General features: G+C 40.4%; 1 protein-coding gene across 6 annotated transcripts in view; it reads right to left on the minus strand.

The window, feature by feature from the left end:
- SPATS2L (spermatogenesis associated serine rich 2 like) overlaps positions 1–17,368 on the minus strand; it is a 179,857-nt gene that overhangs the window by 46,591 nt on the left and 115,898 nt on the right. For all 6 annotated transcript variants that reach the window (XM_066280796.1, XM_066280800.1, XM_066280799.1 and 3 more), the window contains 3 exons: positions 16,176–16,284; positions 12,674–12,723; positions 9,399–9,645 (listed from right to left, as the gene is read on the minus strand). In XM_066280796.1, coding sequence (XP_066136893.1) covers positions 9,399–9,645; positions 12,674–12,723; positions 16,176–16,284 — 406 coding nt within the window. The remainder of the gene's footprint in view (positions 1–9,398; positions 9,646–12,673; positions 12,724–16,175; positions 16,285–17,368) is intronic.

Genomic DNA, 17,368 nt, shown 5'->3' on the forward strand with positions numbered 1-17,368 from the left:
AGGTTGCAAAAGGCTGTTAAGCTGTGGTGCTGGATTGTTTACACTACCCCCCCCCCCCAATGTTCCCTGGAAAGACTGGAGGCAAGTTTCTTCTATCCTTTGTTTGGGGTAAAGTTAAGATGGTATGTATGGTGGGGGTTTTGGATTGATGATTAAACATAAGGAATTGTCTCTTGAAGCCTTTTGGATTTCTATAAAAGAAGAATATGTAGCAATATCTACAAAAGCTTTGAACATTTTACTACAATTTTCAACATTCTATTTATGTGAATTAGGATTTCCTATCCTCAACACAATTAAGAGTAAAAACAGAGGAATTCTTCAATGTATTGATGAGGAAATGAGAGTTTGCCTTTCAAATATATGCCCAAACATTGAAGAAATCACTAGGACACATCAGGCTCATGTTTCTCATAAACACAAGAATGAAAAAACTTAACACATTCGCACTGGGACCCGCTGAATTTACTAAATCTTACTAAGACTGTATGTACACACACACACACACACACACACACATATGTAGATAACTTTTTTGTTTTTTTTTTTTATTTTGTAACCCCTTTTTTACGAATTATAAAAAGCATAATTCAAAAAATGTAACATAAAAATGTTTTTTAATGTCAGAATAAATTTAATTTTGTCGTATTTATTTTGTTTACCATAAAAGCATGCTTGGGCTTTATAATTTTTTCCTTAATTATCGTAACATATATCTCAGAAATTTGTATGTATTGTGCCTACAATTAGTTTTAGGATTTTAAATGTGCCTGACTTCAAAAAGTTTGAGAACCACTGTGCTAGAAGATTAACGAGTGGACTACTGTAGCAGGCGAGAGAGGATGGTGGTCTTGCTGGAAGGCAGAGGCAGTGAGAAATGGATGAATTCTAGGAATATTTGAAAATGAAAATCAATAGGACTTGGATATTAATTGGAAATAGAGGGTGAGAGACAGGAAGGTGTCATAATTAATTCTCATACTTCTGACTTGCACAATTAGAAAGAGAGTACAGTAAGATAAGGAATGTTAAAAAAAATTTAACTGGGAAGAGAGATCATGAGTTCATTTTGAGCATGTTGAAGTGCTTTGAAATGTCAAAGTGAAAATATCAAGCATCGTTGAGATGATCCAAGAGGAGAGTATAGCTTTATGTAAGAAAGGACTTGGAACCAACCAAGCATTGACAAGGTTCAACAATTAACAGCCAGGTAGAGAAGAATGACTCTCAAAGGAAACAGAGAAGAAATAGAGATGGAGGGGAAAATAAAGAGAGTGTCCTGTCATAGAAACCAAAGGGAAAAAATAGAGTGGTTAAGGATAAAGTGGTCAATAATGTTGAATGTTGCTAAAAGGAAAAGGTAAAGTAAAAATTGAAAAGTGTCTGCTAGGGAGGCTTCTTAACGAAGGCTAATTCAGCTAGAAAAATGCACCTGTTTTCACCTCCCTTGCTTCCTACCTCCTGCCTGGAAAAGCTGATGTGTTTGCAGGAGTTCCAGTAACATTCGTAACTATGAGGCACTTTGCCTATGAAAGCCTACATTTTAGTGGAGCAAAAAAAAAAAGAAATGTAAAGAGTGTAGATCCTTGAGGACCATGTAACCACAAAACCAGTTCCAAACTCCAAACTCTGCATCAGAAAAATAAAGACCTTTCTAATTTAAAAAGAAAGGAAAAATGTCTGCTATATTCAATATGTCAGTGTTGACCAGCCTGGGGGTTGAAAAACACTGCAATACATGGAGCCAATGGTAAACTTAGTGGTCCAATTCCTTTGGAGTGATGGGACTGTAAGCCATAATAAGTGGGTTGAGAGAGAGGTGAAGAAATGGAGAACAATAACTAAGTTAATTCTCTTGCGGTGTTACAGGATAAAGGTCTATGATGAAGACCCAAGAAAACTCTTTTCACAGTATAATTATTTTTCACCTTGATTGCATGCTCATCATTCTTCTTTCACTACATGACAGGGTAATTAACAGATATTCAGAGGCACCAATAACTTTGGAACAGAGACCAAAACAGATAGGTTTATTTAGAAGAAATAATGTCAGTCAGTTCTGCCTTTTCCTAACATCTTTATCAAATATAAATAGACTATTATTTTATTCAAGTCCTGTGAAACTTACTTAGCTCAGTGGGCATGAAGCTGTAATTCCCTTATTGGAAACAAATCTTTTAGTTTTATTTATATTGTCTTTAAAAGGTCTCATATGTAATTAATACCTCTATAAGTTTATTTATATTAAAAGATAATAGATAACAAAGCCAATGCATTGAAGCTGTCAATGACAGAAGGTAGGCATGTTAACTTGGTGTCATTGATTTATTTCCCTGCAAAAGGGAAAAATTCTTATTGCATTTTGATAGAACCATTTAAATCTTTGTTCAAAAAAAATTGTTTTTGGCCTTCTGTTCTTTGCGAGGAGGGCATTCATTCAATATAATATAGTCTGTTTGTAACTGAAATCACCGTAACAAGGTACAGGTGTGGGCGGGAAGGGGACGTTAGGAGGGCGCCAGCTATTCAGAGACGAGTAGCTTTGTGTTTTTGCTGTAGGCTTGCAGCAAAAGTAGGTTTCAAACGAGAAAGAGAAGGGAAGAGGCTCTATTTTCACTTCCCCCAGGTGGCAGGAAAATGCCGAAGGGTTTTATATTTCTTGTGCCCTCATGTCACTACATCCTATCTCTGTTTCTTTCTGCTTTATCATTCACAAGGAAAGGAAACAGAGGTCTAAGTCACTGAAAATGCAACCTACAGCTTCCCCAGACACACTGCTGCTGGAAGCTGAGGTTGAGAATGAATCACACTCAACTGTAAACAAGAGTTAACACCAACCACTTAGATGCTAGAATAATAATTAAGGAGTGACAATGATAAATAGGCTTATGTGCTTTAAAATATAAACTTTCAAAATGCATGTGTACATAATAGTACTTAATGTCAGCTGTATATATTAATAAAGCATTCTATCTTTAATTTAAAAATAGGAGTAAAAAAATCTATGATTATATCCCTACAGGGGCTTCAGCTACAGTACTTAATTAAGGTTTAAATAAAACATCGACTGTTTGGACCACCACGGCCTGGTGTCAGAGAACCTGAATTGACGCATTTGTGTCTCAGCTTAAATGTCCCCTCTTCTCACTCTTGTCACATTGTGGCCTTATCTGAAGTTGCTGCACATAAGCCGAAACCCCTGCCCCAGTCTCTCTCCTACTTGCTGCCTTCACAACATTTACTACAATCTATAATTATCTTGGTAACTTAGTTGATTCTACTTTATCATACATCTATCTCTTCTCCTCATCCCCCCAAAAGATCATAAACTCAAGGAGGGCAAAAACTGTTGACTTGTTTACTTCTTTTAGAAAAATTCCTGGCACACGTTAGATGCTTTAAAATATTTACTCCATAGATAAATAAATCATTTGAGGGTTGACTGTGTGCCAGAAGCTGTGCTAATCCCTTTATGTATCTCAGTTACTGTGCACTAAAATCTTGTCAAGTGGAGTTAGTTTATAAGTTAGGACACCGAGACACAGAGGGGTTAACCTGTCCAGGGTGACACACCCAGTAAGTGAGGCGGCCAAGATTCGAAACCAAACACATCTAACACTAAAGCCCTGGCTCCTAGCTACACTGTTACATTGTTTCCATCTGAAAGCTGGCGCTGTTGCAATCCTGGAACACACACATTTGGCTTTAAGATGTCAAGTTCTAGGTGAGCTGCTTTCTCTTTTTTTTTTATCTCCCCTAGTCCCCTGGTCCAATGCAGGGCTCAGAGAAGCGGGGGAGATAATACGGCAGCCTAAAGAATCTGCTGGGAATTCTGCAGGGAAACTCATAGAATGAAAATACTGTGAAAGAGTGTCAGGTGGTTTCTTCATCTTGTTTTGTTTACAAGAAGCCCACATAAGGGACAATCAGACCACATTCTAAAGTACCAGGACCTTTCCTCTCTATTTGGTTGAGTTCACTTGGAGAACGAGAGAGGGGCTCTGTGCCCGGGCCATGCAGAAACATAGAACCCCATGCCTAAGGTAAAGCGAGCCAGTGAGGTCCGCTCTGTGGACGTCGGCAAACACAGCACAGGGCCTTCTGTTTGAGACAAGTAACAGGGCACAGAAGAGCTGGCTCCCTAAGGTGCCTTACAAGGTGAGGGGGCCGAAGGGGAGCTGAAGACAAGAAAAGCCCTGCTCCAAAGTTCACCTCGCTGGAGCCAGTTGGTGGCCCACAACCCCGCAACTTTCCTATTCAATGGGAATCACAGCCAGTGGGAGAAAGCACAGGAATCTGGATTCTTATTCTGACCGGCGGGGTGATAAGCACCTACACATTTGGGCAATTGGAACCTTAAGAAAAATATAGCAGCAGGAACATTTGGGAAAATTGGACCCTAAGAGCATAATGTGCTTTTAACCTTCAGATGGGGCTTAGAGATAAAAATGATCCTTGGGATTACTTGTGATGAGAATAAATCTTGATCTACCGTTGACTTTGTACTTGGATGCAGGACAATCATCATTGGATTATATAAAAGATCTCACTTGAGCTGTTATTAAAAATTCTGAAATCCAGAAAAACTACGCCAAGGTTAAAAGAAATAATTTTGAAAAAAGTTTGAATCAAACTCCCAGACCTCTAAGCGATATGCTGAGATACAGCATATCCCACTAGACAGCGCTCTATTTACAGCCTGAAAGGACGATGCTTTGGGTGCTTATTTTTCATGTTGGGAAGTCACACTGACACCCCTGAACCACCCGCATATATCTTTTTTTTTTTGTATATAGTTTTTTAATTTTTCTGAAGTTAGAAGCGGGGAGGCATTCAGACAGACTCCTGCATGCCCCCGACCAGGATCCACCCAGCATGCCCACCAGGGGGCAATGCTCTGCCCATCTGGGGCATCGCTCTGTTGCGACCAGAGCCACTCTAGCGCCTGGGGCAGAGGCCACAGAGCCATCCTCAGCGCCCAGGCCATCTTTGCTCCAGTGGAGCCTTGGCTGCAGGAGGGGAAGAGAGAGACAGAGAGGAAGGAGAGGGGGAGGGGTGGAGAAGCAGATGGGTGCTTCTCCTGTGTGCCTTGGCCGGGAATCGAACCTGGGACTTCCACACACCAGGCTGATGCTCTACTGCTGAGCCAACTGGCCAGGGCCCCGCATATATCTTAAAGCTAACTTTTCCCCTACCAGAAAATGATTCTGTTTAAAACTTTCAAAAAGAGAGATCTTGACTGTCAAGGTGTTATAAAAAGATAAAACAGGAATTGCACATGTTCACGGCCTGCTGCCCGGCTGGGTACCCAGGGTTGGCTTTCTTGAGCCAGTTTCATTAACGGGAAGCTTGACAGCTGCTTACCACTAGCTGGCTGGAGATTTCTTTTAGGCTTATACTTTGGATCCGCTCAAGTACAAAATACCATTACACGGCTTTGTTATGATTACTTTCCCCCCCTAGTTTTTCTTACTTATTGAAGTGACACTGGTTAACAAAATTATATAGGTCTAAAGTGCACAATTCTATTATATGTTATCTGTATGTTGTTTTGTGTGTTTACCACCAAGTCAAGGTCCCTTCCATCATCGTTTGCTTTGTGACGGCACGGGTGGCCCTGGAGAACATTATGCTAAGTGAGATAAGACAGTCAGAGAAAGACAAGCACTGTATGACTTCACCTGTATGTGGAATCTAATAAACAAAACAAACTAGCAAACAAAATAGAAGCGGGCTCATAGATACAGAGAACAGAGAGCTGTTAGAGGGGAACGGGGTTGGGGTGCTGGGTGGAAAAGGTGACGGGATTCAGCAAAGAAAAGTAATCTGATAAACAAAGACAACAGTATGGGGGTTACGAAAGGTAGAGCAGCGGAGGTGGGGGAGACAGAAGACGGAGAGAGGGATACATGGTGACGGAAGGAGACTTGACTTTCGGTGGAGAACACACAGTATAATTTTTCAATTATGTAGCGTTTAGGAGTTAGGAAGGCCCTGACTTTAATGATAAGTCTCTAATGCATGTGTAAAAATATATGGATTTGGGTCTGGCTTTTGCAGACTAAAGAGGGTCACCCCAGGGGCGTGGGCTATCTTCTCAGTTTCTTAACTTGGGGCGGGGGCTCGGTTTCCTGAGCTATAAAATGAGGAGATGGGATTAAAAGATAAATCCCATCTTATCTAGTTCCAGTGGGTTACTGAAAAAAAGGGGCAGAATGTCTAAGACCTGTCCTAACATGTGAGAAATATCGGTCAGAGGTCTGTGTTATATTGGTCAATAGCCAACAGATTGAACAAGCATTTTAAAGTCATCTGACAGTTTTGGCATGAACCTCCCAATAAAGGTCCTTATTTTGGGGAAGAAACACTAACTAATTACAAACTCATTTAAAAATGCAGGATCTTAATAAATGAGTTACTAATGAAATTAATGGCCCACCAGGAGGAGTCTCTTCCTTTTGCAAAAACATCTTGTAACCTTCTATTACCATCATTCATTGTTTAACAAAAAAATTTACATGAAGCATAGATTTGCAATGAACCAATAACATTAAAAAATAATGCTGACATATCCCAATGCCTTCACATTAAACTTATAAAATTGGGGGGGATCCTGGGGTGGTTTTTTGTGCATGAAAGAATTCTTCATAAAAGTTTCATGGTAGAGTGCACAAGAGCCCCCTTGAACAGAGAGCTCCACCAGTGGGTACTTAACTTTCAAGGCGGCTACCTACTGTGAAGTGAAGCTCTTCAATATTGCATTTGCTCTAATGTCATATACTTGATAGAGTTACTGAAATTGTTTTAGGGAGAAGGTATAAATTATCAGTAAATGAACAAATATATATGTGCTAGGCTTTTAGTCTATGATTGATATCAAAACAGCAACTTGAGTAATTAGATTTTGAAAGTAATTCATGTGAAAGCAATAACAAGCAAAGTTGGGAATCTGCCACTTGATCATTTAATTTCTTTTTCCTGCCCTGACTATAAATCAAAAACAATCTCAAAATGGTAAGCCTCGTAAAAACTAGATTACAAAACTACTGGAAAATCCAAATTCTAAGTGGAAATAGGTTGTTTTTGTTACTGTTTGTTTGGTGTTAAGAAATCATTGTGTAGGAAGGAGTACCCGAATCACGGCCCTATTAACAGAATTGTTAGGTAATGTGTTTACCGAAGAAAATCAGTGCTTTGTGAGCCGTCTAAAAACTTTCTAGTGTGTCAGCTTTTTAATGCTGCCTCACTGCATCCCTGAAGTGGTATGTGCCACCACGTGACGTTATAGTTTGCACCTGTCTCTTCTGCTTGACTGAACTCTTCCTAGGCAGGGCCCCATCTTATTCATTTTGGTTTATCAGATGGTAGCTCTGCCTCATAACATAGAGGGTGGGTTTTGAATCAGGTTCTCTCTCCTGAGTCCTAACTCTCCAACTCTGATACCTCAAGTCTATCAGTCCTGCCGCACCCACTGCTCCCACGAAGTCACTCAGTCAGATGTGGCACGCCTCTTCCCCAAACCATCAATTCACCAGTGTATGCACAGCCTTCTCCTTAAGGAGGTCAGAACGTGATTCCCTCAGGGCCTCAAAAATACCACATCCTCCTCTAAACCTACTGTGGCATCCAGCACACTGCTTTGCCTGTAAGAAGAGATGAAAAAGCCGCTGATTCAATAAACTCAGGATTTTTTAACTAGAAGGACTTTGGGAATCATCTAGTGTAGTAGTTTTCACCGAGGGGTCTACCACTCTTAGGAGGCATTCTGAAAAACTGATGGGGCATTTTAAATTTTATCAAAACGGTGTGGGTGGAAGGGGAGGGCAGGATTCTTTTTTTTTTTATTTTAATTTTTATTTTTTTAATTATTTTTATTTTTTTTACAGAGACAGAGAGAGAGTCAGAGTGAGGGATAGACAGGGACAGACAGACAGGAACGAAGAGATGAGAAGCATCAATCATTAGTTTTTTCGTTGTGCATTGCTACACCTTAGTTGTTCATTGATTGCTTTCTCATATGTGCCTTGACCGCGGGCCTTCAGCAGACCGAGTAACCCCTTGCTGGAGCCAGCGACCTTGGGTCCAAGCTGGTGAAATTTTGCTCAAACCAGATGAGCCCACGCTCAAGCTGGCGACCTCGGGGTCTCGAACCTGGGTCTTCCGCATCCCAGTCTGACGCTCTATCCACTGTGCCACCGCCTGGTCAGGCAAGGGCAGGATTCTAAATGACTTACAATCCCAGGAATCCCACACGACAAAGAATTGCCCTGTGTTCTGAACTTTCTCACGTCCTTCCAGGCACTTCACATAGAAACCCCAGGTATTTGGTACTGTTTCCTATGGAACTCCAGGATTTACTTGGATTCCCAGAATTCAGCTGCTGTGTAAATTGGGAAAAGATCGTACTTTATGATAGAATTTCACCAAGAGGATTTCAGCAGTTAGGAAATCACGTGCCCAACCACACCAGCAGTCAGGGTATTGGAGCTGACAGCCTGGGTCATTCTGCATTTAGAGCAGCTGCATTTACTTCCATGTCTACATAGAAATAGACATGTTCGGTCTTAATTCACATGTCAAATATGGAGAAACAGTGTCCACATATCCAGCCATGTCTTACTCTTTTTAAGTGCAAAGTAATTCACTGGAAGCGGGTATAAACATCTGGCCATTTTATTAGGCCTCCTATTTTAGTTGTTCCTGATTTCTTGAATTTTTCACTTCATGGAAATTCTGTTTCTAAGTAGACTGTATTACCTATGAACTTTATTTTAGGATTTGTTGTAAAAAGTGGAGTATTGGGTGAGACAGTGTTGAGGACACAGATCTAGTACATTCCAGTACAGTACAATTTCCTTATTTTACAGGAAGGACAGGGACTGCAGAGGTGAAATGATGCACCCAAGGTCACACAGTTGATTAAAAAGTAGTCTTTGTAGATAATGTACAGCTATGGCCCAAATAATGAACATTCCAGATTCTAACATCCTGGAAAGATCATATTCCATCAACATAATATAAAATACTACCCTTTAATAACATTTTCTTTTGTCGCTAATTATCCCTCCTTTATCCCAGCAAAGGTGTCTAGAAAGAATTTCTTTAAACTTGGAATTTCCATTTCCCAATTATTCTAATACAGACAAGAACCGTGTTTTTAAGAAAAAAAATAATCCTTTGACTTCGTTAGTGCAGGGCTAGGCTGAGCATTTCTTCCTCGGCCCTGTTGCACCCCGCCTGGCCCCGCCACCCTGCAGGAAGACGGACTGAATCTGTGCGCTGAGAAACAGCCTTTCCCTTCCCACAGTGTCTGCAGTGGTGATGACTGAGCCAGCAGGTGTCCGGTGCCTTCCTTCCGCCTATGTCTTCCCAAGCAGCTTTACTGAAAAAGCACTGACCTGAGACCCCACGAAGGGCCTTTGAAGGTTCCTCGAGTATTGAGATCTTTTTCTCACGAGGGATAAGGACTGGTTTTTCACCGGCAGAATCAGGGGACGAGCTGTCCTTCTCGCAGCCGTTCATGTGGCCGTTCTGCACCTGTGGCGGCGGCGGCTGCAGGGACCCTGCTTCGGGCCTCTCTGCCTTGTCCTTAGCGTCTTTGTTGCCTTGATGCTGCTTGGACTTGCTTCTTTTTCTTTTATTGTTCTAGAATAAGAAATAAACAAGAAGATAATGTTATTTAGCTCAGGCCCTTGAAATATAAGATGAAACTGAGAGACCAAAATAAGCTTTATACACGCGCAAACACACAGAAACACACACACACACACACACACACACACACACACACACGGTGGGGCAAAGTAGGTGTACGGTTGTGAGTATATGAAACCCGGATTTTATTCTTGTATTATTATTTATTAAATGTATATAGTTTCCCGGCCAGGGCACATAGGAGAAGCGCCCATTTGCTTCTCCACCCCTCCGCCGCGCCTTCCTCTCTGTCTCTCTCTTCCCCTCCCGCAGCCAAGGCTCCATTGGAGCAAAAGATGGCCCGGGCGCTGGGGATGGCTCTGTGGCCTCTGCCCCAGGCGCTAGAGTGGCTCTGGTCGCAATATGGCGACACCCAGGAGGGTCGCAACATGGCGACGCCCAGGATGGGCAGAGCATCGCCCCCTGGTGGGCAGAGCGTCGCCCCCTGGTGGGCGTACCGGGTGGATCCCGGTCGGGCGCATGCGGGAGTCTGTCTGACTGTCTCTCCCTGTTTCCAGCTTCAGAAAAATGAAAAAAAAAAAAAAATGTATATAGTTTCCTGGATCATCTAAGAGAATGGGTGGAGATACCTGCATCTTTATTAACCACCCAACTTTATGTAAGTAAATATCTTTTTTCTTATAATAAGTTTTATAAACTTTTACTTCATAAACTTAGTGAACAAAAAGGTTCCTCCAAAAGGAAAAAACCCGTGGAGAATGGCTTAAATACTGACTTATTATTTGAGCAAATCAAGGCACTACACAAGTGACAATAGAGTAAAATCTTGTGATCACACCCTGAAAGAACTAGAACTCAGCTACCAAGTCACTGGAGGGCAGCTCTCGTTTCTTAAAGAGGTGATGGGGAGGGCAAGCAGGACACTATGGTTCTGATCCTCTGGGGAGGAGGGGAGACGGAGGGAAGGATTCATATGAAAAAGGCAAGCAAGTCCTTACAAAATGAGGATGTAAAAGGCAGGCCCCAAATCCACATGGGGTCTATGAAATAGGACCAACCAGCCAGAAGAGCCCCAGACTGCTGCCACTGTCCAGGCAGCCACGAGGCCCAAAACCACCCCCAGAGCATTTCAGCTGGAGCAGACACTGCCACAAAGGTAGGCCACACTGACAGGCCTCCGTCTGGGTCTGGGTTACGCAGCAGGATCCCTGGACCGCTCAGCAGCTACATGAATGGCGTTACAAAGCTTCACTACCTTGCCTGTAAGACAACTGAAATTTTTTAGACCTGAATTATTACAATATAACAGACTTTTATTGTTCCTCTCCTAAAATGTCCTAATGGTCAATATACATAACAATACAGAGGAAATGAAGCTGTTTTTCCTAATTATGTTGTATGCTTTACTGATTTTGGTTTGGCACCAGGGGGATATTTGGTGTTAACATTCAGTATGGTACAGGCCTCAGCCAATCGAAACAGGTGACCCATCAGGACACACCCTGTGCGCCGGCTACATCAGTGGGTACCAGCTGAACATCAGCCTGGCTTTGTTCAACACATTTGGAGAAGAAATAAACAGAAACATCTTTCTTTTCTGAATTCTCCTCCTTACTCCTTCTTTTCCTTTGAAACCACGCCCACGCCCCTGAGTAAGTGCCCCTCTAGAGAGGTGAGAGGTCCATTCATTGGCTGGGTGGCGGGAAAGGCCTCGGCACCTATGCCCACACAGACCCCATGCGCACTGGGGTGGGGAGACATTTTCCCACTGAACCGCTAAGAGGAAGACTCGGTAATGAGTTGGGTCTGCAGCTGCTGTCTGCTCCTTTCTTCACATCAGAGAAATTCATACCCAAAGCACACTCCTGAAATTTCTCCATGTAAGTGTAAATACTGCCTTTCAATCACTTGTGAATCATCTTCATCTCACACAAAAAGCCTGAGAAGCTATGATTCAAGATAAGCAGAGATGGTGGCACACAAAGACTAGGGGAAAGAAAATCCCAGTTCTTCCTATTCTACATGAAACTAGGAAGAGAAAAAGGGGGGACAAATAATTCCAGTAATCCTGGGGTTTATGAAAGTAATGCTGCTTGTTTGTTTGTTTTGTTTACAATCTGTTTTCCCGGCCTATGATCTTCCCTCCTGGAGAAGGAGAGATTGGGGTATTATGTCCTGGGGTACCCAGAACACGGGCCCAGCTGGCGAACAGTGGCAATGGGCAGGATGGCACTTTAACAAGAGCAGACTTTCCGTGAAAGCCCTGGAACAGGTCACAGGCCAGGAACAAGGAAGGAGCCGCCTTGCAGCTCACGCGCATGCTCCCAACAGCAGGAAGGCGCTGGACTCCGAGGGCCAGCGCGCGCGCGCCCGCACACATTTCCCGTGTGTCCACAAGTCACTCTTGGTGACCAGGTAAGAAAGCAAACTCATGTGAAAGGGGCAGATGAAATTTTCCCTCTGCTTTCAAGGAGGAGTCTGCCAGGGTTCTCAAGAAGGAAAAATAGATCCCTTACTATGATGTTAAAGTATCAATATTTTCTTTTTTTCTTCTTTTATTTAAAAAGAAATCTAGCTTAAAACTCAGCAAAAAAAAAAAAAAAGTAACAGTGCAGTTTTGGACAGATTCTTTCAGTTTAAAAAACATGTGAAAATATATTTTGAACTTTTCCAAGTATCTTTAAAACACACCCTAACTATTTCCTTTGTGCTACAGGATATGTTCAGGCAAGTTAATGTCTTGACTCCTTTGAATTCTCAGACTAGGCTCCCCTTAATACTTAGAAAAACTCCAGGACTTCTAAAGCACACCTGGTAGTTAAAAACACTGAGCAGAAGACAATGGCATTAGCAGTGAGGGTGGCTGGTAATTGGAGAGAGTCAGGAATTTGGAAGCTTTCTGGGTGTACATGTTAACATATTTGCAAGAAGCATAAAATTTGCGGGCTTGTTAAAATGTTAACAACTATAAAAGTTTTGATTGAAGATGTTACTAATTTACAATCAATATTAATCTTACCTTCTTTTTTCCTGTCATATTCCATTCTTTTAGAACTTGAATTGCACTGCCTAGACAAAGACAAAGAATCTTTTATGTGTATTCACATAATAAAACACCACACAAAATTCATCTTGGTCTTTCCATCTTGGTAGCAATTTTTTCCTTGGCTTTTTCATTTGTTTTGATACATCCTACCTTAATAAAAATGCCAGTTTCATGTTTTACTTCTAGATTTTCATTTAATTCACTGCATGATCTTGGTTTTATCAAAATATTAAGCCTTACTACATGAAGCTTATTTTTTTTATCATTATGTTTTCTTAGAGAAAATGAAATATATTTTACAAAGTTTCTGATAGTTTCATTGCCATAAGTAAAATTAAAATTGCTCTGTTTGATATATGAATCAAACTACCTATAATCTTCCAGAGCAAACATGGGATTTTGAATATTATTTAACCGTGTGAATCACGGCTCTTTGGCCTCTCCTGCTCTTTATTCTGCCTCTGTTCCTTATGATCACAACTTGTAGGGTAACAAGGAGGACAGATTATCCTATGTTAGTTTTGCTCCCATCATTGGAAAGCGATGGTGGATGTGGTCTTCCCATGGCATCCACTTTGAAACAAAAAGAGTTCATCAAATGACAACTGAGTCACAGGTTCTGTCAATGCCATTCATGTGGAACTGCGCAGACTCAGAGGAAAAGTTGGATCTGACATGTTATTCAATGTTTTAAAGAAGTGTTTTACCATTGGTCAGCCACAGTAAATATTTCCACTTATTCTAACAAAGTTCTTTTACTCATTCCAACTGTGCTGAGGTAATTTTTTAAAATTGATATTAGAGAGACATAGAAAGAGAGAGATAGGAAAGGAGAGAACGGAAGGAGAGAGATGAGAAGCATCAATACGTAGTTGTAGCACCTTAGTTGTTCAATGATTGCTTCTCATCTGTGCCTTGACTGGGGTCTTGAGCTGAGCCAGTGACCCCTTACTCAAGCCAGCGACCTTGGACTTCAGGCCAGCAACCAAGCACTCAAGTTGGTGACCTCAGGGTTTCAAACCAGGGATCCCAGCATCCATTGTGCCACCACAGGTCACATTGTGCTGCGGTAATTTCAACCATAACTTACTGATAATAAGTACATAATTTTTTCCAAATAAATAGATACTACTAAAATAGTAGCTTTTAAATGCATTTTTTTAATAATATGAGCATTCTCATTATACTAACAGTTCTCTATAATGAGTGGGTTGGCCAAACAAAGATAAACTTCAGTCTGGTCTTTATAACAGAATTAGTAGGTCCTAATTACTGAGTCTGCCGTCACTGTTGGATAAGCAGAGGCCATATTGCTTTGACTAATATTTAGATGGGCTAATTATTCCTATTTATTCAAAGTTTCCAATTCAGTGCCTCTCTTAGGCTTTTTGAGTCACATGTACTTGAAATAATAAGGCTGCACTTAAAAGTAAGCTATAATTCAGACTTTTTATTAACTGCCTGGTCTGTCTCCAATTTTCCCAGAGAATTAATGCTTCACAGTATTTTCCTTTTGAAGAACTTTAGGAAGTCACTTTCATTAGGTTTCTTGCTAAGTAATGCCAGTGGCTAATAATCATTAGGGTAGCGCTTATTTACAGCCAAACTTCAGTTTTCTAAATAAAATTTAAATTTAAAAAAATGTGAAAATTCTGCCCTTTTTAATCAGGAGATGAGTTGCTTCCTGCTTTCAGTTGCAAAATTCAATTGTTCCTCTGCTTTCATATTTTGACATAAATTCTATTTGCAAATTTTTAAAAAATGAGCTTTTAGAGAATAATTCTGAAGAAGAAATACCCATGTTTAATAAGACTTTTGAAACTGTTATTATTAAATCTTAATTATACCGAAACTGCTTGGAGTTTTTTAAGACACTTGGAAATAGTGCTTTTAATATGCCATGTAAGTGATTCCTAACAAATATTTTTGATTCTCAGTGGTTTTTAAACAAGTTGTCTGATTGATTCCCAACCAAAATGCCACAAGTTTTCTCAGCAATCAATGGTGTTTATTATTATTATTATTTTTTTTTATGAGACCTCAACACGGACAAGGTGAACATGTCAAGGACAAGCAAGGTGCTCTATTTAAATACCAACGGATTGATGACAGTGTCTCAGTTACTGAACTTCTGCGCATTTCATCAGGGTCACTTTGTAATAAAATTTCATTGCGGGGCTTCCATCCAAGTGAGGGCGGGGAGGGATGGGGTTTATAAAAACCTTTTTCCTTTCCTGAAGCACTTTTTTCATGTGAGCAATGTTGGCAAGTGAAACCTGAAGAGTTTATCTGAGCCAGGATGTGCATAGTTACATTTTTTTTTCTTGAGACAAAATGCACTGAATGCTGTAACATTGGATTAATAAATACTGCACTCTCTACTCTTTTTTTTTTTTTAATGACTGAAGATTCTATGTCTGCTATCCATGAATCGTGAAAAATAGAAAAGCTATACACTGTGGGTCTACTTGCAGGTCTATTTTGAATGGTAATTATTTTGAAATGCAATTAGGACTGCACGCCTTGGCTGCGACATCAGAATGGGAGCATGTTGGCGGGTTCCAAGACCTTGCCTGAAATGCAATAATACTTGTAGAAACTTAGGAAGATCACTCTGCTCCGAGAATAAAATAAGTAAGTCAGACTGTCCTTAACAAATAAAGTACAAACAGGATATAATGGAGAAGTGTTTGAGAAGTCTTCCCTGACCTGACTTATCAGATTAGGTATAGCTACTCCATATTTACAAAATTGAAACTAATACCAGGACACAAAGCATTATGATAACCAAGGACAGGTATGAGACCTTCGTTCATAAACAAAACATTTCATTTGACTGGGAGAAGAGAGTTTCCCCATAGTTTACAGGAAATCTAAAGCAGTACACATGTATAAGATAAAAACATTTTGAGACTTGAGAGTCCATCATATCACTGGTAATGGGCTGTCTGAAAAATAAAACAAAAAAAAAGTTTTTTAAGCCAAAAGTTTCTTGAAGTAGACAAGATGAATGATTCATTAGGCAAACTCAAAACCAAAATGTAATGATATTAAAGAATAAACCAGTCATCTCAGATACAAAAGCATCAAATTCAAGGATCCCGGTCATAAAGCCAAGTAAAATCATGCTGATTGACGAGAAGACTTTCCACATCAGGAATGAGGTAGGTACCTTATCCTCCCTGCACAAGGACACCATCAAATAAAGGACATGTTTAATCACAAGTTTAAAGATTGATAGACAATGGAATCAACAGCATACTTGAGAAAATATTAGAAAATATCTACAGTATTTTTTTAATGATAAAAAACACACATTGTGTTCTTATTGAGTATGTACATGTGTTTTTAAAGATGCATATTTTTATGAGTGTTAGTAATGAATTGGTATTTAATGCATTTAAGGAAAAACATGCAGAAATACGTGGACTGTTTAATTGTAACATCTTCTAGTTCAGGGGTCATGTATACTTACCATCCACGAAGGCCTGCACTGCTTTGTCTACATTAAAATCAAACTGCTGTAGCACCAGGACTATTTCATTATTGCTTTTGTTGGGAACAACTGATCGAACGGCATAGATCTGTAAAGGAAAAGAAAGGAAAGTACACACTTTAAATATTTTTCATCCATGAATTTCTCACTGGATGAATTATAACTGTTAGAAAGACTTTGAGAAGCCAACTAGTCTATCTGCTTGCCATCAAGTATAGGCAAGGCGTTTCAGAACAGTAAAAATTCATCCTGAGAATCACCTTCATGCCCCCTTGATTGTGTACACGTTTCTCACAAGGATCCCCTTGTTGGGACTGGAAGAGCGAGTGTGAAGAGCTAACTCTGGTTTAGCCGTCTGCCCTCCCCTCAGACTCCAGATGCACACGAGATGTGGTTTCAGTGAGGACACAGATGTTTTCTGTCTCAGGCTCTCCTCGCCACTGGTCCAGGGGGGTTTATCTTTGGAAAACACGCAGAAATAGCCTCATGCCTCAGCTTTTCTTATCTGCGCAGTGGAAACAGTCATCTCGAGGTTCACACAGAGTGTTGTGAAACTCCATTACTGTTTATAAAGATAATAAAAATGTGGGGCGTTGTATATATTTTTGAAATAGCAGTCTTAGCCATTACAGTAAATGTTCCCACTCTTGTGAACACCAAACTTTTAAAACACAGTCAAGTAAATACATAGATGAGAGCGAAGGGTTTCAATAGATTAGGCTGATATGCAGTTTTTAATGACATACATATTTCTTAGACAAACTGAGCATGTATTCTTTCATCTGGCTTAACAGAGTGAATTGATTTTTATCTCAGAGAACTTGCAATTACTATAGGGTGCGCTATCTATTTTTACAAAAGCTGGCTTCCCCAGCTTTTTGCCAAGGGGATTACTGTGGCTGTTACTGACAAATACGAGAGTACTACTGCATGGTGCAAAGGGAAGGGGTATCAAAATGATGATCACGAAAGTGCTGCACATGTTCACATGTTTACATCAGTGGTGATTTATGACCAGTTGAGTTTGAGAGCTATCTGCAGTTTATTGCAATCAGATTCATGGCATATGAGTATGATATATGTGATGTGACTCTACTGACTCGAACATTTAATTAAGCAGGATAGTCTCTTTCTTAAGTCTGTTAGAAAATCAGTAGTCTTCTCCATATATA

The sequence above is a fragment of the Saccopteryx bilineata genome, chromosome 5 (genome assembly GCF_036850765.1).
Source record: "Saccopteryx bilineata isolate mSacBil1 chromosome 5, mSacBil1_pri_phased_curated, whole genome shotgun sequence".
Lineage (NCBI taxonomy): Eukaryota > Metazoa > Chordata > Mammalia > Chiroptera > Emballonuridae > Saccopteryx > Saccopteryx bilineata.